We start from the raw sequence: 22553 nt of genomic DNA, 5'->3' as shown, positions 1-22553 counted from the left end.
AGGAAGCGCTGCAGGTACCCTGGGATGGTGCTGTTCTCTCAGAACAGGGGCACCAGCCCAGGGTACAAGGTAGGCGATTTAAGTCACTTAAAATTTTGGCACCCCCAAGTGACTTTGCCTTTCCTTCTCCTTTAAAGCTCATAAACCTGACTGTTTTGCCAACCTGACTGTCCCTTCTTAGCCTGTCAGTTACAGCTTCTAATGCTAACGGCCTACTGTTGCACAAATATGGCAGCCCCCTCATAGAGAAACATAGGGGAACATAGAGCCATGGCAAATAATTTGAAGGCAAATTATAAATATCATGGAAATACAATGTTATGATAAATATGATAAATGAAAAGGTTTAATTTTTTTATGTAAGTATCTCTTTAAACCACAAATTTAGTATCATAAGTTGTACTTTTTAGTTCCTTGTACTTGTATGCTTGTACTTGTATTACCTGACATGTAATGCTACCATACTGTATAACTGTTTAGCGGCAGCAGCAGCTGACATGGCTTATCACCATATAAGACCGCCAATCGGATACTCCATTCCAAAGCCCATATCTTCTTTATTAATGAGAGGATGGAATGCCTGCCCTGAAGTAAGTATAACTAAACATATATATATATATATATATATAATTTGCATTATAGTTAGGGGCATACATATAAAGGGGTTATCAATTTAGGACAAAACAATTAAATGGCTTATTTGTAATGCTCTGTTGTTGTGCTCTAACATTAGTTAAGGTATAATTGTGAGAAAAAATCCAGTACAAAGAACTAATTGGATTATTTATAAAGGTGTGTGTTTACTTTACACCAGACTAATATATAAATGATGTAATTATCTTACACCACCTATGACATTGCATAATCCAATAAATGCAACTATTACGGGCAAGCAGACAAATTTTGCTTTAAATATGGTATACAATGTAAAATGCTGTGTTTTGAGTTAACCCAGAATTCTCCTTTTTACTTAAGTATTTTACACATATTTGCATAAAAACATTACACAGCTTCATAAACACACCTGTGCCATACCATTTCATACCATTGCCATTATTACCATTACATGTGCCATACCATTGTGTCAAATGTATTCATTTTGTAGAACTTTTATCTGTAGAAAGCTGCAAATGGTAGCTGAGCTGTATATTTAAAAGCCAATAAGTGACGGTTCATGTTGTATAAAATAAATTGTGATGTTCGTGTTCTGCTACTTTCAAGTAAGTATGCTTTGAGACCTTTAATTATATAAGAACATTAATCAATCAATAACTTGAAGAAATTCAGGATGAATAGAAATGCTTGAACAAAGCATTACTGATGAGAATGCAGTGGTATTGATGGATGTAACAGGACATATACAACAATAATCTCTTTCAGGAACAAGAACAAAGGGTTTACAAACAGCTATTTTATCAGTACCTTATCAGTATACAGTTTAATGATAGTCTACCAGCAGCAGATATGTTGACAAAGAAGACAGCTGATTTCATTCATGACAAAAATGTAGGTTTCAAAGATTTTTTTTTTTTGTTGGATTATGTGCATAACGTGAATATGTAGGTGTAAAGGCTAACATTCCAGAGATGTGGAAATACTTTATTTACAAAATTAAGGGCAGATGGTAAGTGCAGGGCCTCTTTTTACCTGGCGCCTGCTGGAACTCCGTAGGGTTTGGGTTCCTGGAGCACTGGGCTGATTTTCTTTGGGTCACAATCTATACAGCCATGATGGATTGCACTTCAATGGAAGGGGTTCTGCTGTGCTAGGGGAGAGAATGGCTAAGAGGCTGGTGGAGTGTTTAAACTAGGTAAGGGGGGAGTGAGCTTGAGTTTACTGGGAAAGCTAGTGTAGATGGGGCAGTGGGATTAGCAAGGGGTCATGGGAAAGGAGTTGTGGGGTAGAGGGCATACAGTTTACCAGCTAAAGAGCTTCTACTGTTACAAAGAAAACAGCCTAATACTAACATTAAATCTAACTCTCTGTTACCTAATGTAAATATCAGAGGGAGAAGTAGTAATCTCTGCTGCATGCTGGCTAATGCACGAAGCTTGTCGGGTAAATTTGGGGAGCTGGAGGCTATTGCATGTACCGAAAATGATGATGTAATTGGGTGAAACATGCGACTGGGCTGTGAATTTAAATGGGTACACCCTTTTTAGGAGGGACAGAGGGATTAAAAGTGTGGAGGGGTTTGTCTTTATGTCAGATTTAAATCCTTATGCTAAAGAAAATGCCAGGGACAGTGGGGAATCCCTTTGGGTAGAGATTTCAGCAGGGCTAAAAGTTACAAAGAAAATGATCATTGGTGTATGCTATAAACCACCCCGTATAAGTGACGAGGATGAGGCCCAGCTACTATTGCAAAAGGAGGAGGCTTCAAAACTAGGCCAAGTTGTTATTATGGGGGACTTTAATTATGATTCTCTTTTGTCACCTGGTGATGTCTAATAATACTGAACTTATCTCTAACATTTGTGTGGGTGAGCATTTAGGGAATAGTGATCATACCATGGTCTCCTTTGAGATAATGTTGCAACACAGCTCTATAAGGGAGTAACTTAAATACTCAAAACAGATGTGCAGACTTTGCCAGTATAAGGGCATCTCTGGGAAAGTATACTCCCCTTGTAAACAAGGAAAGTGTTAGTGTTGAGGTTGGTAAGACAAAACGTGCTTTTAAAGCATTCAAGTTAGCTGGAACAGCAGGAACTTTCTTCAGGTACAAGGAAGCAAATAAAGCATGCAAAAAATTAAATACAACTGAGGAGCTATAGTAATAAAATACATCTAAATTTGATCAGCAGCAGTTACCATAGCAACCAGCAACTATCAGCAGGCAGAATTTACTGGTCACCTGTTTAAAAGCAAACATCTTATTTGTTACTATAGGATACTACTACTGGGCAAACTTAGAAGGCATAATTTATAACCACCGGGCAAATTTGCACTTTGGCAGTGGCAAATGGCAACCAATCAGACGGGTGCTTTCCATATTAAACCTGCAGCTGGCTGAAAAATACTAATGACTGTTTGGTTGCTATGGGTTACTGCCCAGGTGTTTATAAATGAGTGTGTGAAGTGTCTTTTATTACATATGGGGGCAAGAGTGACTTGAATGACTTCTTGAATAAGGCTACTGGGACCTCAAGATGTACGGTTAGTTTAGTATATTTATCGGTATATACATATATATTTGATTAGTTTACATACTTTATATATTTCAACCGAAATTCAATATGTAACTATGTAAAATACGGCATCAGAGTTTAGCTTGCCAGCTTAGATAACATGTGAAATGCGTAAATAACTCTTGCTAATTCCAAAGCATTGATACCGTTAGTATTCACATCTCATGCAGAGTACAGCAAAAGATTTCCTTGCAAAGATAACAAAGTCTTTAAGAGGCATTGGATAACGGCTAAGCTCCCTAATCCACCTTTTCATCCAGGCTTTTACTTATACAGTATTTCCCCAATGCATATGCAGTACCCAAAATTCATATATATATTATATATGTATACATTATATATATTATATATGTATACATGTACAGCAATTTCTGTCCCCAATCCATATGTATTGTATATCTATGTAGCATGTTCTATTTGCATCAGAACTGGAACCATTCAGATAGGCAACATATGCATATGGAATGGGTAATTATGAAATGTGTATCAAATCTCTACTGTTCAATTGCTTAATTTAGTTTTCTATAAACAGCTAGTTCTCCCCACTGCATTTATCAAAACTTATTGTAGCTTGAAAGGTAAGGTGCACATTATCTGGTATAGCTGTTATAGTGTGTTGCTACACCAGAGAACCTTGGCTCATCTCCCCATATTCCTCTTTCTCTCAGGGCTGTCATTTAACAGTGGGGCTGGGGACACAAATCCTCATCAATGTGTCTTTCAACCCTTAGGTTTCTTATCTGTGCTGGCAAATATTTACGACACCTACTGGCCATATACAGGCTGATAAAAGCTGCTGATTTGGTCCTTCTTGACCCAGTTGGCAGCTTATTGGCCTATGTATTAGTTACATAGTTACATAGGGTTGAAAAAAGACCAGTGTCCATCAAGGTCAACCCATCCAAGTAAACCCAGCACACCTAACCCACCCCTACCAATCTATACACTCACATACATAAACTATAAATACAACCACTAGTACTAACTGTAGATATTAGTATCACAATAGCCTTGGATATTCTGATTGTTCAAGAACTCATCCAGGCCCCTCTTAAAGGCATTAATAGAATCTGCCATTACCACATCTCTAGGAAGGGCATTCCACATCCTCACTGCCCTCACCGTGAAAAACCACCTACGCTGCTTCAAATGGAAGCTCCGTTCCTCTAATCTAAAGGGGTTACCTCTGGTGCGTTGATTGTTTTTATGGGAAAAAAACATCCCCCATCTGCCTATAATCCCCTCTAATGTACTTGTACAGAGTAATCATGTCCCCTCACAAGCGACTCTTTTCCAGAGAAAACGACCCCAACCTCGACAGTCTCACCTCATAGTTTAAATCTTCCATCCTCTTAACCAGTTTAGTTGCACGTCTCTGCACTCTCTCCAGCTCATTAATATCCTTCTTAAGGACTGGAGCCCAAAACTGCACTGCATACTCAAGGTGAGGCCTTACCAGGGACCTATAAAGGGGCAAAATTATGTTCTCATCCCTTGAGTCAATGCCCTTTTTTATACAAGACAGCACTTTATTTGCTTTAGTAGCCACAGAATGACACTGCCTGGAATTAGACAACATGTTATCAACAAAAACCCCTAGATCCTTCTCCATTAAGGATACCCCCAACACACTACCATTCAGTAGATAGTTTGCGTTTATATTATTTCTACCAAAATGCATAACTTTGCACTTATCAACATTGAACCTCATTTTCCAGTCTGCTGCCCAGTTTTCTAATTTTGTCAAATCGCTCTGCAAAGCGGCAGCATCCTGCATGGAACTTATAGTTTTGCACAATTTAGTGTCATCAGCAAAAATAGAAACATTACTCTCTATGCCCACCTCCAGGTCATTAATAAACAAGTTAAAAAGCAAAGGACCAAGGACTGACCCCTGCGGTACTCCACTAACCACACTGGTCCAATTAGAAAATGTTCCATTTACCACCACTCTTTGTAATCTATCCTTCAGCCAGTTCTCTATCCAATTACAAATCTTATGTTCTAGGCCAATATTCCTTAATTTGATGATTAACCTTCTGTGAGGTACTGTATCAAACGCTTTAGCAAAGTCCAAGTAGATGACATCAACTGGCATTCCAGCATCAAGGTTCCTACTCGCATCCTCATAAAAGGCGACTAAATTAGTCTGGCAAGATCTGTTACGCATAAAACCATGCTGGCACAAACTTACAGTATTGTGAACTGCAATGTATTCAAGTACCCTATCCCTTATTACCCCTTCCAAAAGTTTTCCTACTACTGATGTCAAACTAACAGGCCTATAGTTGTCAGGCTGAGAACGGGATCCCTTTTTAAATAACGGCACCACATTAGCAATCCGCCAGTCTCTCGGCACCATGCCAGACCTCAACGAATCCTGAAAAATTATGTGAAGAGGCTTGGCAATCACAGCACTCAGCTCATTTAATACCCTAGGATGAATCCCATCTGGCCCTGGATCTTTGTTTACCTTTACATGTTCAAGTCTCTTTTGAATTTCCTCCCTAGTGACCCATGCGTCAGTAGCTAAATTACTAGAACTGGGCATATTAAAAGGGAAGCCTTCATTATCTGGCTCCTCAGATGTATAGACAGATGAAAAATAAGAGTTCAAAATTTCTGCTTTTTCCCCGTTCTCATCAACCAACTTACCCCCCCCCCCCCCCCCCGTGATAATAAGGTTCCCACCCCTTCTTGCTTCATTTTTTTACTATTCACATAATTAAAAAATAATTTTGGATTCTTTTTACTCCTAGCTGTAATATCCCTTTCCATCTCTATTTTAGCTTGCTTGATAGCTTTTTTGCATGCTTTATTTGCTTCCTTGTACCTGATGAAAGTTTCTGCTATCCCAGCTAACTTGAATGCCCTAAAAGCACGTCTTTTCTTACCAACCTCGACACTAACACCTTTATTCAGCCATAAAGGTTTTGCTTTGCGATGCCTCTCCTTGCTTACAAGGGGGATATACTGTTGTGCATACATGCAAAGCAATGTTTTAAAGATGTTCCATTTTCCTTCTGTGTCTAACCCCATGAAAAGCCTTTCCCAGTTGACACATTGCAGAGATGCCCTTATACTGGCAAAGTCTGCACGTCTAAAATTGAGCGTTTTAGTTACTCCCTTATAGAGCTGTCTCTGCAGCATTATCTCAAAGGAGACCATGTTGTGATCACTGTTCCCCAAATGCTCACCCACACAAATGTTAGAGATGAGTTCATTATTATTAGAAATCCCCAGGTCCAAAATAGAGTCATTCCTAGTAGGTTCTTTAACCGCCTGAAATAAAAAGTTGTCATTTAGCATATTTACAAACCTACTAGCTTTTTCTGACTTAGCCACCCCATTACACCAGTCAATGTCCGGATAATTAAAGTCCCCCATAATAACAACTTGACCCAGTTTTGAAGCCTCCTCCATTTGCAACAATAGCTGGGCCTCATCCCCCTCATCTATACGGGGTGGTTTATAGCATACACCAATGATCATTTTCTTTGTGACCTTCAGCCCTACTGAAATTTCTACCCAAAGAGATTCAACGTTTTCATTGGTAATGTCTTTATTACATGGCTTTAAATCTGACTTTACGTAAAGACAAACCCCTCCACCCTTTTTAATCTCTCTGTCCCTCCTAAAAAGTGTATACCCATTTAAATTCACAGCCCAGTCGCATTTATCATCCCACCAGGTCTCAGTGATACCTATTAAATCATAATTTTCAATACATGCAATAGCTTGCAGCTCCCCTAATTTACCCGACAAGCTACGCGCATTAGCCAGCATGCAGCGGAGATTATTACTTCTCCCTCTGATGTTTACATTAGCTAACGGAGAGTTAGAGCTAAGGCAATTATGAGACTGCTTTCCTTGTAACGGAAGCTCCTTATCTGATAAACTATATGCCCCCCTCACTCCTCCCCCACAACCCTTTGCTAGTCCCCCTGCCCCGTCTACACTAATTTTCCCATAGAACTCCAGCTCACCCCCCCCCTTGTCTAGTTTAAACACTCCTCCAACCTCTTAACCATTCTCTCCCCTAGCACAGCAGACCCCCTTCCATTGAGGTGCAATCCGTCACGGCTGTATAGCTTGTACCCCAAGGAAAAGTCAGCCCAGTGCTCTAGGAACCCAAACCCTTCCTTCCTACACCAAGACTTTAGCCACGCATTTAGCTCCCTAAGCTCCCGCTGTCTCCCTAAACTTGCACGTGGCACCGGCAAAATTTCCGAAAAAATGACCTTGGAGGACCTTTGCTTAATCTTAGAGCCTAGATCCCTGAACTCACTCTTTAAGGTCCCCCACCTACCGTTCATTTTGTCTTTAGTACCGATATGTACCAAGACAGCCGGGTCATGCCCAGCCGCTCCCAATAATGTGTCAACCCGATCAACCACATGCCGAACCCTGGCACCAGGAAGACAGCAAACTGTCGGTTGAAGCGATCCGCTTGACAGATTACCCTGTCCACTTTCCTAATGATCGAATCCCCTATAACCACCATCTGTTTAGGCCTAGCTCTGCTCTCCTCCCCACCACTACTAGAGAAACTGGTCTCCCGGCTGTTAGAGAGATCAGCCTCATCTAGAACCGCCAGTCCAGAGTTCACACTCCCATCTTCTTCACACAATTAGGCCCTGTGAAAGGCTGTGGTTTTATGGCCTGATGAGTCCAAGACAAAGCTTTTTGCCTAAAGTTAAGATATGTGGCTCAAATCTGACACCGCCCACACCTTAAAAAACCCATTACTACTGTTAGGTACAATGATGACAGCATCATGCTGTGGGTATGCTTTTGAGGACTAAGCAATTTGTTATGACAGAAGAAAAAATGGATGGTGCATAATGCAAAGTGACCTTCAAGAAAACCCATTTTATCCAGCTTAAAAACTTAAGCTCAAGTTTTATATTTCAGCAGGACAGTGCTAATTAGAAGGCAAAAAGTAACACTGCAGAGTTTCAAGGACAGAAATTAAAACTAAGGGTTTTAGCATCCCACCAAACTCATTTTTATTTAACCCAATGTCCCAACTGGGGTGTAAAAACTTTTTTAGGTGTGCAAACATACTAATATGTTTCAGATTGATTAGCTGATCTATGTCAAACTAAAAAAAATGGATAAATTAGAATTAATGTAGGTTTACCATTTACAGGGCTTAAAAGATTACATGTATTATCAGCTACAGCACTATGTGCATTTCCTGTACTCAGGGTTACAAACAAAGAGACATATTTTGAGCACCTCTGCATACAGTTCATGAAAAGAAAGCATAAGATTTTCACATTATATGATATTTTGAACAAATGGCAAATAGAAGAATCAGCACACCCTTGTAGGACTGGGAAATAGAATTAGGTATCACCATATCCATAGAACAATGGGAAAAACTGGATCAGTGCTTCTAAATTATCCATATGTATCACCAGAGAAAACCTATATAAAAATGTTTTGATAGTTCTTTTGCTTCTGCACTACTGCAAAAACGTTTTCCATACAACATGCTGGAGATGTCATTCAAGTCCCACTGCTCTGTTTTATATATTTTGAACTTCAATAATATTACCACTATAAGAGAAAATCACAAAAAACCTTGCCTCTTAATAGAGAAAGAATCATTGATGTACTTATTGGGATTGCCACTCGAAGGAATAGGTAAGTGGACTCAGAAGTGGCCTGGAGTTTACTCAATAGCAGCACACTGAAAAGCCACTACAGCACCCACCCCACTAGAGCTGATTAATAAAATAGAAAAAATACAGCATACAAAATAAATGTTGTACATTATGTTTTGGGTTTTCTGTACCAGCCCAAGGCAACCACAGCCCTTTAGCAGGGAAGCTTTGTGCCTCCAAACATGCCCCCAGTATCCCCCCATCTTCTTTTTCTGCTGATTCACTGCACATGCTCTGTGCTGCTGTCACTTGCCTCAACTTAGGGACTGACTATGTATACCGACAGTATACATAGAATTTAAATGTTACCATATAAGGCTAATTAATAAATTATTCAGATTCACATTATATGACAGATCTGAAACCATTGCAGTGAACATCAGAATTGAATAATTAGCCCTGTAGCTTATATGACAGGCCAAACTCATTTTCTGCTTGATAATTTGCAACAACCCCTAAGCTTAGCTGCTCAGAGCACACTGAGCATGTGAATGTTTTGGACACATTCCAAGATTTGGAGCTCCTGTGACAACTGTAAAGCCCTGGATCATGGCTGCTATATAGATGCTGAACCTTTCACTTGGTGCAAGTTCAGAATGCAAAATATGGCATTTCTAGCCATATTCATTTTTATGGCTTAGTTCTCCTTTAAAAGCTGTATTACATTATACCTTCCTGAACTTTGTTTGAAGTTTGGGCCTATGGAACTCATATTATGGACATCTGAAAAAACTAATTTCCACGAATCTCTGACATTTACGAAAAAGTCACAAAAAAGTCGCAAAAAAAGTTGTGGAACGGCAACTTTTTCGAATTGTTGCACTGAAATCTCTACTTTTTTTAATTGTCTCACAAAAAAAAGGGTAAAAAATCTGAAACCTCTAAAGTTTTAAAGCAAAAGAAGGATCCTCCAGGGCAGGGACTTCTGCCATTGACTTCTACATGTTCTCAGAAAATCTTAGCTGGCAAATTGTCGGATTCTGATTTTTAGCTGTTTTGTTGCACAGTAAATCTCGAAAAAGACGTAACTTTTTCTGCTACTTTTAGCAGAAAAAAATCTAAGCGTTAGTAAAAGTCCCCCTCAAAGGATACATATTGGATAAATGGAAACTTTAATTTTGTAGTCAGTTATGAATAATATATGGTGTAGGCTTTACTTTGGGCTGAAATGTAATACTGTCTGTAAAAATGGCCCCTTTATTGGAGCTCCCTATAGATCCTATCAGTTCTCTGTCACTGTTTCAAATGAAAGTAGGGCATGTCCTAACGGTCCCTGCCAGTAATACAGCAAGAGGGGGATAGCCAATCACAACCTTGAATCACACAAGGTCAGGTCAGCCTAGCTGCTGATTGGTTCCTATCCTACAGTGTCTGTACTGAGAGCCGCCGACTCCCCTGCACATCCAGAGAATTCAGCCAGCAGGAAGTGGAACAGGTGGCCGGGACTAGTGGGATTCTGGTAGAATTTCTCAATTAATCATTCTGATGCACATTTTTTTTAAGCACAATCCTTCAATATTTACAGTATAATTCACTGGTACATTCTTAATTTTTATATGATATGTCTCTTTAATATAACCTGTATAGTGGGTACAGGGGCACATGATCGGCTAGCCACCTGTTCAGTAGAAGGACTGGCCAGCTAACTCAATAGTTGATAAAATATATACTGAGAAACAAATTGTTATTGTCCATCTATGTATAAACTGTTTTCAAAAACTACAACAACCCCTTGAAACATGAGAGATGTACACAGTAGCTTGTACTAATTATCTCTTTATTCATGCTCAAAAAATAAATACAATGTAGCTTCAAGAAAAAAGTACAGGGAATAAATACTAATGCATACAACATATTTTGGTTATTTTTCATAGCAGGTTTTAATGTAAAACTAGGGCTGGAACTAGGAGTAAACAGAAGAGACACCTGCCTTGGATGCAACGGTGGGGGGGCACTGGGCGGGTACTTTTTCTACCTACCCCTAGTCCGGGATGTCTTGCCCCTGCTGCTTGTCGCTGCATGCTCCCCCTTGCAATGTTACCGTGCATAAGTGCACTCATCATGCAGCAAGAAGGCTGAGGGGGGGGCAAGGTGGCCAGCCGGTTGCCTTGGGTGCCCAGACGGCTTGCCTGCCTTGGTGTAAAAGAATGTCACATTAGGAAAACTAGATTTCAGTATCAGTGCTTTTAAACAAAAATATGTTTCATTGCTGGATTTGTAATTTATTAACAAAAGATAATTATTCAATACTTTTGCTGCAGAGACTTTATATATACAGATAATCTGAATGATTGGGAGATGGGGTTTTCCAGACAAGGGGTCTAATTTGGATCTATAAGGGGTCTAATTTGGAATTCCCTACCTTATGTCTACCATAAATCTTTTAAAGGAGAAGGAAAGTCATTTTGGCATTTTACTGCCAATAGATTTGCCACATTAGTGCCACCTAGAACAATATATTTATTCTGCAGAAACCATTACCATACCTGAGTAAACAGTTTTAGTCGCTTCCTCGGTTTGCTTAATATAGCAGCTGCCATTTTAAGTAGCTTCCTTCTGCTCCATGCTGAGATCACACATTCCTAAGGGAGGGGGGTGGGAGTTCTTAGCATTCTGGTGGGTGTGGGGAGCAGGAGAGGGGAGAGAGGAGAGAACTGTGCAGACTCTGGTCCCGGGAATTGAGGGTGTTTCTGAGAGAGGGAGTTATACACTGGAACATCATGTTTAAAAAAAAAAAAGAGACAAGAAATCTCACAGCATTACTGTGAGTGCTTATGGCTGTATTTACATAGAACTTTCTGATAAAACTTACTTAGTTTTTACCTTTCCTTCTCCTTATAAAATTAATTAAACCCAATAGGATTGTCTTGCCACCAATAAGGATTAATTATATCTTTGTTGTGATCAAGAACAAGGTGCTGTTTTATTATTGCAGAGAAAAAGGAAATCATTTTTAAAAATTAGAATTATTCGGTTATAATTGAGTCTGTGGGAGATGGCCTTCCCTTAATTCAGAACTTTCTGGATAACTGAGTTACACATATCCTGTAAATTATATCCTTATAAATGGTGCTTAGCGATGTAATTTCTGTCACATGACTCACAGCAGCTTATGAAATGTACCCCCCTTGCTGAAAAATGTGAGGATATACATGACCTGCATAAAAGCACTTAGCTGTCAGCCTTGTGCCCTTATATGGTAACGGAACTCCTTAGTGGCTTTCAATATAGTGAATAATGTACCCCCTAATGAAAAATACAAGGATATTATAAATAATTATTACTTATACAAATAATAATTAGAAATAATATTTCTTTCTGCTTTCAAATTTGTTCACATTCATTTAAGAGGTCAAAGTAAGGTAAACTGGAGATATTAATTGGCTTAGTCAGCTCCAGTGGATCCTGCATTCTTGTATTTGTTTTCATTTTTCCATTTTCAGTGCCTGTGAAGACTGCTGTTGATCTGCAGTGTATTGGAGGCTCATTTGCGAGAGCATATTGTAATCAATCTTCTAAATAGTAAAACAGGAAATACAAACACAAGATGTTTTTCATTCTGTAACACAACATAATTAGCCTATCTGCAATACCTGATAAGAGCGTATACCCATACAAATAATCACTCACATTTAAACTAAAGATAAAGATTGATTTGTTCTGGTGGTCTCTGCACACAAAGGGCATTGCTAAAAATCTAGTCACCGTTCAGACTCGTCTTATATGAGAATAAATATCTCCACCTTGTGGCCATGTGCCATGGTAGATTGCTTATGTCCAAGCCTAGATTTGGTTTTATGAGAAAAGTACACAAAGTGGGAAAGAAGAAAAGAAAGTCACTAAAACTGTAATAGTTACATCATTATTGATTAGTTGCATAAACATGTAGGCAAAAAAGTTGTATTACTTGTTATTTTATCTTTTTGTTAGTTCCTTTGGTGTTGGACTTCTCTGGGAGAATAAGGCTTATTTTTTTTCTCTGACTTCTGTCTCCTGAAATGCTGTCAGGCTCATTATTTGAAGAATTTGAACTCTGCCAAGTTTGATGGTTTCTGATCCTTTCACTCAGATATTTCTGTACATTTATTGTCTCGTTTCGACTCTCTACCACAATGATGACTTTGGAACTTTCTGACAGGCTAAGGCGCTTTTTTCTTGTCTCTGTAACTGGAATACAGGGGGTGTTATTGTTATTAGAATTATTTTCTCCAGGCTGTTGTTCCTGCACAGATGATGTATCTGCGTGTTTAGCACACATTGGAGGAGCAGCAGCTAAATCATCATTATCATGACTTTGAGTGAACACTGCCTTATTTTCTGATGTAGATATAATGTCATTTTTCTCTTGTGGTACAAAAGTCAAGTCCAGGTCTTTGACTGCCGTTGTGCTGACTTGTTTAATTTTATCATGTATGACCTGTGTATTAGGCTCATTAGCACCCAACATATGCTCATTATAGTTTGTTAGAAGGTTAGCCCTTGGGTTTGATGATGGAATATCTTTGATTTCAGGGGATACAGGGATGCTTTGTGCAGAAGTAAAAGTAAGCAATTTGGCTTGGTCCGAAGGCTCTGATTCTAGTTTTTCAAATGAACTATTTTGCTCACTGTGCTGTGCCTGCGTTTCTGATAAATTAGCTTGTTCAACTATCACTGGCGGCTGTAAAGAGTTTGGATTGAGATTTAAAGCCCCATTTACTTGACTATGAATTAAATCTTCCTTATTTTCTGCTTTGGCTTGAATGTCACTTAACTCTTGTGACTCTGAATTCAAGTGTGCTGTTGCTAATGTAGTGCTGTCTCGTTGATGCATAATGTTATTTTTATCGAGTTGATTATCATGAGCTTCTGGTGCTTCACTAACAGTCTGCGGATCCTCATCATCTTTAGGCAGAATTTCTATGGTCTCACCTTGTGGTAAGATTTCCTTAGTTTCTGGAGCCCCATTAATGCTTTGTGTAGAAGGCAAAGAAAGCATGTTAACATAGTTTGGATCCTCTGATTCCAGTTTATCATTAATTGTTTTGGTATCTGTTTGCAGAACTACATTTTCAAATGCAGGTTGTATTGTAGTATCTACTGTTAAATCAGAAAAAATTTTATCATCTGATTGGTCCAAAGTAGTTGTATTTCCCTTTGTTTTGCTTTCCAAACATTCATTATCTGAATGACTAGACAGCACTGAGCCACCCTGCTCTGTATCACCACTATTTACACATGATCCAAATTCTGTCTCTACTGAAGTATCAGAGATATTTGACAAAGTTGTATCTAGCACATTTCCTTGGAGAGCATTACATTTAGCTTTTCTTTCATATTGTATAGGAGATTTATTCTCTGTTAGCTCCTGAGACATACTTTGTATCTCTGGATCTTGGTGCTCAGCATGATTCTGGCTTTGTTCTGCTGATAGCTGTCCTGTATGATCGACTTCAGATTTCAAAGCTGCTTGTTTGCTAAATACATTGAAACTCTGTGCTGCAGAAGTGATCTGAGTTGTACTTTCTGGATTACTTTGTAAAATACTAGGCCGAAGAAAAGATGCATTATCACTTTCTTCAAGTAGCAAAGTTGTTACCCCAGTAGATGACTTTATAGCTGATATAAAGGGGTAAGGGACTGGGGCAGCTTTGCCCAATTTCCTTTTGACTTTTTTTACTATTGCTGTTATTTCCTGTGAACAGCTGTCCGCCTTGCTTGTGCTGTCAGTGATTATGGTTTTGGATGGGCAGTCTGGAGCTATGGCCTGTGTCTCTGCAACTTTCCCTTTTTTTGTGCCAGAATGTCGATTACCTTTTATTTTCTTTCTGTGTTTTGGGCTGCAACCTCTCTTGGGGGGCTCTGTGCTGCAAGAGACAATTTGTTGCGGATGAATTCTGACTTTGCTAAATGGCTGCAGATTCATTTTTACCATTAAGCAATCCTGCCTTTTTCTTGTACTTTTTGTATTACCTTCTGGGTTATTTCTGTTCGCATCCTTCAAAGAATCCCACAGCGCTTCTGTCTTCTTTGTTTTTCCTGATCCTTTGTCTCTTTTATTTATCCTAAGCAGATACTTGCTCCCTGGGCATATTTTGAAGGATTGGTCCTTATGTGAAACAGAAGTAATTAGCGCTGTGTTTGGATCATGCATGATGTTTGGTATATAGAAGCCAACAGTCCTTGGTACATTCATCCTTTTTACTCTTGCTGACAACAACATATTGTCATCATTCAAAAAGCAATTTTCTTTGGTGTCATCAGTTTGAATTTTCTGTTCCTCAAACTTTACATTTTGTGCCTGTTTGTCAGTGATTTGTCTTCTATGGTCTTCTAATTTGTCACAGTCCAAATATTTACAGATAAGGGAGTTGTCGGGCTGTGAAGAAGTATTTTTTCTCTCGCCCAAAAGAAAACCGTGACCACCCCTTTGTGATTGATATGTATACACTGGAGGCTTTCCTGTGTGTATCTTCATTTCCACTGCATTATTTGTCACTAAACTACTTGTATCACGGCTACTCTGTTTCTGAGATCTTATCCTAATCTGTTCTTTTCCTGGAAGCAAACTGCAGGCATTTAAATGTGGAGCATGAACTAGGCTATAGTCACTTTCAGGCATCACAGACTTGGGAACGGAAGAATTTTTGTCACACGTCTGACCGAAAAAACCTGTGTATTAAAAGAAAACAGTTCATCTAGTGTGTCAATATTTTACATCAAATATAGCCTACCAAGAGAAAACAAGAAAACCGATGAATAAGCAAAGATAAACAATAAGGAGACATTTATTTCATAGCATCAATCATTCTTTCTGTTATGGTTTTAAAACAAAAAATAAATGTATGGTAGATTCATATTAGAGTATTTCAGTTCACTGAGGCATTTTGGATTTTCAGTAACTTGCTACAATGTGACACAGTGCCTACAATAGTGAAAAGTATACATAGATACATTTGGATTGATCTTCAGCAATCTCTTAAAAGATCTATTGACTCCAGTACCACTTAAAGCCTATTTCTTATTGAAATACTATCAACAGTATAGTTCAGTCAGAAATAATTTAAGGTTTTATGGTGAACACAGTATGGAGGATATGGAGGAATGCTACAACCTCCTAAAAATCCTAATGGACAATGTTTTGGGGACAAAGGAGCAGCTTAATAGCTCTACATGATTAGACATGAATGGAGTGCAACTCAAAATTTTGTTATCTGTTATGCTGCCCAGTAGTTAATGAAGGCCTTTTTAGATCAGGGAGTGTTGTAAAGAACTGAGAAAACCATTAATACTCCAAACAAATGCAGCCCAAGCAAATCACTTTCCCAGCAACTATTTTCCTTTATGTTATGTTTCCTGTATGGTTTACCTTTGTTAGGGTATATATAGGACATTCTGACATTTTTTATTTAGAATTTAATGTATCATTAACTAATATCAGAAATAACAGAGCAAAATAAGAATATTTTGCTACTATGGTTTTTAAATTTGAAACAAGCAAAGAACTGTGAAGTACTGTGAAGTCAATTCTATCCAGGATGTGACATCCTTGCAGCAGGATCTTGACCAACTGGCAATCTGGGCAGCTAAGTGGCAGATGAGATTTAATGTGGATAAATGTAAGGTCATGCACCTGGGATGTAAAAATATGCAAGCCCCGTATACCCTTAATGGGACTGCACTAGGCAAATCCATAATGGAGAAGGACCTTGGAGTCCTTGTAGATAATAAACTTGGCTGTAGCAAGCAATGCCAGGCAGCAGCTGCAAGGGCAAACAAGGTTTTGAGCTGTATTAAAAGGGGTATAGATTCATGGGAGGATGGGGTTATTCTTCCCCTTTACAGAGCACTGGTAAGGCCCCATCTAGAATATGCTGTTCAGTTTTGGTCTCCAGTGCTCAAACGGGACATTATTGAGTTAGAGAGGGTCCAGAGAAGGGCAACTAAGTTGGTAAAGGGTATGGAAAGTCTCAGTTATGAAGAAAGACTGGCCAAGTTGGGTCTGTTTACACTGGAGAAGAGGCGCTTAAGAGGTGACATGATAACTACCGTATATACTCGAGTATAAGCCGATCCGAATATAAGCCAAGGTACCTAATTTTACCTAAGAAAACTGGAAAAACGTATTGACTCGAGTATAAGCCTAGGGTGGGAAATGCAGCCGCTACTGCTAAGTTTTAATAATCAAATAAATACCAATAAAATGACATTAATTGAGGCATCAGTGGGGTATATGTTTTTCAATATTATTTCAAAGAAAAACAGTAAACTAGCTCTGTAAGCGGAGAAGAGGGTCAACAAAACAATATGAGTACTACCCCACGCTCATTGCACATTGGCAAACTGGCAGCAGACCCGGTCCCGGAGGAGATGTAAGGGGGAATAAGTATTGCTAGTGGGAGCCTAGGCCAGGGCACTGGAGGGTCTGGTTGCAGGTGGCCTAATTTGCACACAAAGGAGAGAGGGTGCTAGTCTAGAGGGACTCATGGCACCCGACTCAAGTATAAGCTGAGGGTGACTTTTTTCAGCACATTTTGGGTGCTGAAAAACTAGGCTTATACTCGAGTATATACAGTATGTATAAATATATAAGGGGAGCATATAATAACCTAATATTTTATTTACCAGTAGGGCCTTCCAACGGACACGAGGGCACCCACTCCGTTTAGAAGAAGGGAGGTTCCATTTAAATATTCGGAAAGGATTTTTTACTGTGAGAGCTGTGAAGTTTTGGAATTCCCTCCCCAAATCAGTCGTGCTGGCTGATACATTATATAGCAAGTGAGGGAATACAGGGTTATGGGAGATAGCTCTTAGTACAAGTTGATCCAGGGACTAGTCCGATTGCCATCTTGGAGTCAGGAAGGAATTTTTTCCCCTCTGCGGCAAATTAGAGAGGCTTCAGATGGGGTTTTTTGCCTTCCTTTGGATCAACTAGTAGTTAGGCAGGTTAGATATAGGCATTATGGTTGAACGTAATGGACGTATGTCTTTTTTCAACCCAACTTACTATGTTACTATATACTGCCATCCAGTGCGGTACTATGTCACTCTCTCTCTTCATCAGCTCATTTAGTTACTTCCTTGTCAAGTGTGAAGCTCTGCCCCTATTGTTTTCTGAGCACTTCTCTCTCTTACTATGAAGACCTCAAAGAGGTGCCTACTGGGTATGCACTTTGCCTCTGCTCTAATAAAAATAAATCAGGAATGCACATTAGAGAGAGAAGTGCTCAGAAAGCAATAGGGACAGAGCTTCACACTAGACAAGGAAGTAACTAATAGAGCTTTGGCTTTGAATAAAGGGAGAAAGGTGTGATATTCTGGGGGCTGTTTAGAGTAATTTATGTTTTTTTAAAATAAAAGGCTTACTTATCCTTCTTATCCTACTTATGCTTTCTGGTGATTTCAGACTCACTTGTCATGAGGGACTACTTTGTGACCACACAGCCTGCCCTGCTACATTTACTGGCTAAATGAGCTGGTATAGACAGTATGCTTATTTTTTAAGCAGTTTTTGCAATATCAGCTAAACTATCCCTTAATCTATGGGCATGGACGTTTAAGCCCCATCCGGAAAATGTTTAAGATAGCATTTACTGTCAATGAGGTGTTAGAGCTCAGCAGCAACACTGATTTTTAACACCTAAGACTGAATAATTACTCTCAAAAATGTACATTTACTTTCAAAGAATAACAATTTTCAATTGTTTTGTGTTCTTTTCAGCATTCAGCAAGTTTACAGATCAGTATATTCCCCTTGTAAGCAAGGAGAGGCATCAAAAAGCAAAACCTTTATGGTTGAATAAAAGTGTTAGTGTTGAGGTTGGTAAGACAAAACGTGCTTTTAAAGCATTCAAGTTAGCTGGGACAGCAGAAACTTTCATCACGTACAAGGAAGCAAATAGAGCATGAAAAAAGCTATCAGGCAAGCTAAAATAGAGATGGAAAGGGATATTGCAGCTAGGAGTAAAAAGAATCCAAAATAATTTTTTAATTATGTGAATAGTAAAAAAATTAAGCTAGAAGGGGTGGGAACCTTATTATCGGGGGGAGGGGTACGTTGGTTGATTAGAACATCTGTCTATACATCTGAGGAGCCAGCTAATGAAGGCTTCCATTTTCTTATGCCCAGTTCTAGTAATATAGCTACTGGTGCATGGGTCACTCGAGAGGGTATTTAAATGAGACTTGAACAAGTAAACAAAGTTCCAGGACCAGATGGGATTCATCCCATAGTATTAAACGAGCTAAGCGCTATGATTGCCAAACCTCATCACTGAATTTTTCAGGATTTATTGAGGTCTGGCATTGTGCTGAGAGACTGGCGAATTGCTAATGTGGTGCCGTTATTTAAAAAGGGATCCCATTCTCAGCCTGAAAACTATAGGCCTGTTAGTCTGACATCAGTAGCAGGAAAGCTTTTAGCAGGGGTAATAGGGGAGAGGGTACTTGTTCACAGTACTATAAGTTTGTGCCAGCATGGTTTTATGTGTAACAGATCTTGCCAGATTAATTTAGTCGCCTTTTATGAGGAGGTGAGCAGGAACCTTGATGCTGGAATGGCAGTTGATGTCATCTACTTGGACTTTGTTAAAGCGTTTGATACTGTACCTCACAGAAGGTTAATGATCAAATTGAGGAATATTGGCCTAGAACATAATATTTGTAATTGGATAGAGAACTGGCTGAAGGATAGATTACAGAGTGGTGGTAAATGGAAAATTTTCTAATTGGACCAGTGTGGTTAGTGGAGTACCGCAGGGGTCAGTCCTTGGTCCTTTGCTTTTTAAAGTTCCATGCAGGATGCTGCCGCTTTACAGAGCAATTTGCCAAAATTGGAAAACTGGCAGCAAACTGTAAAATGAGGTTCAATGTGGACAAGTGCAAAGTTATGCACTTTGGTAGAAATAATATAAATGCAAACTATCTACTAAATTGTAGTTTGTTGGGGGTATCCTTAATGGAGAAGGATCTAGCGGTTTTTGTATATAATAAGTTGTCTAATTCCTGGCAATGTCATTGGGTGGCTACTAAAGCAAATAAAGTGCTGTCTTGTATAAAAAAAAAGGCATTGACTCAAGGGATGAGAACATATTTTTGCCGCTTTATAGGTCCCTGGTAAGGCCTCACCTTGAGTATGCGGTGCAGTTTTGGGCTCCAGTCCTTAAGAAGGATATTAATGAGCTGGAGAGAGTGCAGAGACGTGCAACTAAACTGGTAAAGGGGATGGAAGATTTAAGCTATGAGGTTAGACTGTCGGGGTTGGGGTTGTTTTCTCTGGAAAAGAGACGCTTGCGAGGGTACATGATTACTCTGTACAAGTACATTAGAGGGGATTATAGGCAGATAAGGGGTGTTCTTTTTTCCCATAAAAACAATCAACGCACCAGAGACCTCCCCTTTAGATTAGAGGAACGGAGCTTCCATTTGAAGCAGTGTAGGTGGTTTTTCATGGTGAGGGCAGTGAGGTTGAGGAATGCCCTTCCTAGTGATGTGGTAATGGCAGATTCTGTTAATGCCTTTAAGAGGGGCCTGGATGAGTTCTTGAACAAGCATAGTATCCAAGGCTATTGTGATACTAATATCTACAGTTAGTATTAATATTTGTATATACAGTTTTTGTATGTGTTAGTATAGATTGGTAAGTATAGGTTGTGTGTGCTGGGTTTACTTGGAAGGGTTGTTGAAATCTGGTCTTTTTTCATCCCTATGTAACTATGTAGCATTGTAACAAATGGTTACAGCACAAGAAGAATTTTATCAGTTTAATAGTATTCACATCTGAAAAAATACAGAGAAATGGAAAATCAGTTAAGAGAAAGGATTAGTAAGTAAAAGCCATTTAGAATTATAACTTTTGTTTCTCACTAAGGCTCCACTGTTGATTCAAGCAGAATGGTAATTGCTGTTTTAGTATTCAGAAAACATTATTCTTTGGCTCTTTGAAGACACATTTAAATAACTTCAGTGAAGGTTTTGCTTGTCTATTGCTATAAGACAGGTAGACAAACAGATATATTAATAATTGTATAAATGAGGTTTGGGTTGTCTGCTTGTTTTTAATTTAGAGGCACAGTACGTTACACCAAATTTGAGTAAAACATTTACATTTTACCATGTATGGTCATATTATTAAATGTATTTATTTGGTAGATAAACATACCTTTACTTATAACATCAGCAAGAAGGAGGTGTTTCTATTGGATGAAGAATCCCATTTAATTCAGATGAGGAGTCTATTTTATTTTTGCCCTTGTGTACTTCTGATGTTATTAGACTGTATTACTTTTTCTGAGTGTATTAATATTATGTGCTAAACATTTGTATGTTCATTCGCTTCTGAAGTCCTGTTTAGTTTAATTGCAAAGTTTTAAGTAAGAATTTTAAGCAATAAATAACTGGGCACGTCCTATGTAAATCTAACATATTCAGAGTGCTTACTTCAGTTACAGCATAGCAGCCAAAACAATTGGACTTGTATAAACCTGGATCTGGGTTTACAAAGTACACTTGACAGAAGGATTTAGGTATCCAAAAAGAGACATAAAAGCTTAGAGAATAGAGAAGGAAAGCTTACCCTTGTTACATTCTGATAGTTCTTGTAAAATTGTGCTGTGCACACCTTCCCAATGTGCAGCAGGCCTAAAGTCTCTTGGATTTGTTACAATCCTTTCAGCAATGTTTGTAAGGCCTTCTACTTCATTAGTTTCCAAAAGATTTCCCAATGAGTCAGGTGCATTGCAAGGACACTGTTGAATCAATCTACAGTCCAGACAGATAAAGTAACTTCCTTTAACACTTTCTATCATCTCCTTACTCTTCACTCTAAAAGACAGGTTTGAAGGATGAAATTCTGGTTTTGCAGTGCTGCTGCCATGCTCTGTAGTAGTATTCTCTATTCCTGGATAATCCATGATTGACATAACATTTGTCTCACTCCCTTTATTTAACCGGAAATTGACATGTTGTTTGGAATGAGGATTAGTTGTACAGAGGCAACCCTGGATTTTTCTGAATATACCACTGCAGCAGTTTCTTGATGCCTCTTCACTTACTTTGTGCAGTTTGAGCATAACAAGTACTGTCATAAGGCAGAATAGAGAAATTGCCCCTGTGGAAATAAAATGCACATTTATTAAGGCTACTAAAAAATCATTTAGACATTACATACACCCAATAGGATTGTTTTGCCTCCAATAAGGATTCATTATATCTTAGTTGGGATCAAGTACAAGGTACTGTTTTATTATTACAGAGAAAAAGGATATAATTTTTAAAATTTAAAATTATATTTGCTTATAATGAGTCTATGGAAGATCAGCCTGCCCATAATTTCAAACTATCTGGATAACAGATTTCCAGATAACAGATCACATACCTGTACTTGTATTTGTGATTATTATTTAACAATAACTTATACTCTCATCAAGTGTATTAAATTAACAAAGTAGATAAAACAACATTTCAGGAGCTATTTTAATGCACTATTGCATGTATGTATTTATCTTTTTAATCATCTCCACTTTGTGATGATGATTATACATGGAAATGTGTATTGTTTTAAAAATATAAAAGAAAAACAATCCCACACTTGTAGGAACCGGAAACATTCTCTTATTCACAGATGGGAAAACTATTTTGCAAACAAACTGAAAAAAATCCATAAAATGAACGGTATTTTGATTTATGTTTGTGAAGATGCAGGTTTCTT

At 38.6% G+C, this 22553-nt stretch overlaps 1 protein-coding gene across 2 annotated transcripts in view; it reads left to right on the top strand.

The window, feature by feature from the left end:
- Positions 1–22553, top strand: part of tnni3k (TNNI3 interacting kinase) — a 118954-nt gene that overhangs the window by 76818 nt on the left and 19583 nt on the right. For both annotated transcript variants that reach the window (NM_001204821.1, XM_031899931.1), the window contains 1 exon segment: positions 481–590. In NM_001204821.1, the coding sequence (NP_001191750.1) occupies positions 481–590 (110 nt within the window).

The sequence above is a fragment of the Xenopus tropicalis genome, chromosome 4 (assembly GCF_000004195.4).
Source record: "Xenopus tropicalis strain Nigerian chromosome 4, UCB_Xtro_10.0, whole genome shotgun sequence".
Classification (NCBI taxonomy): Eukaryota; Metazoa; Chordata; class Amphibia; order Anura; family Pipidae; genus Xenopus; species Xenopus tropicalis.
Note: the sequence above shows the minus strand (reverse complement) of the source record. Positions and strands in the feature narration are given on the sequence as shown.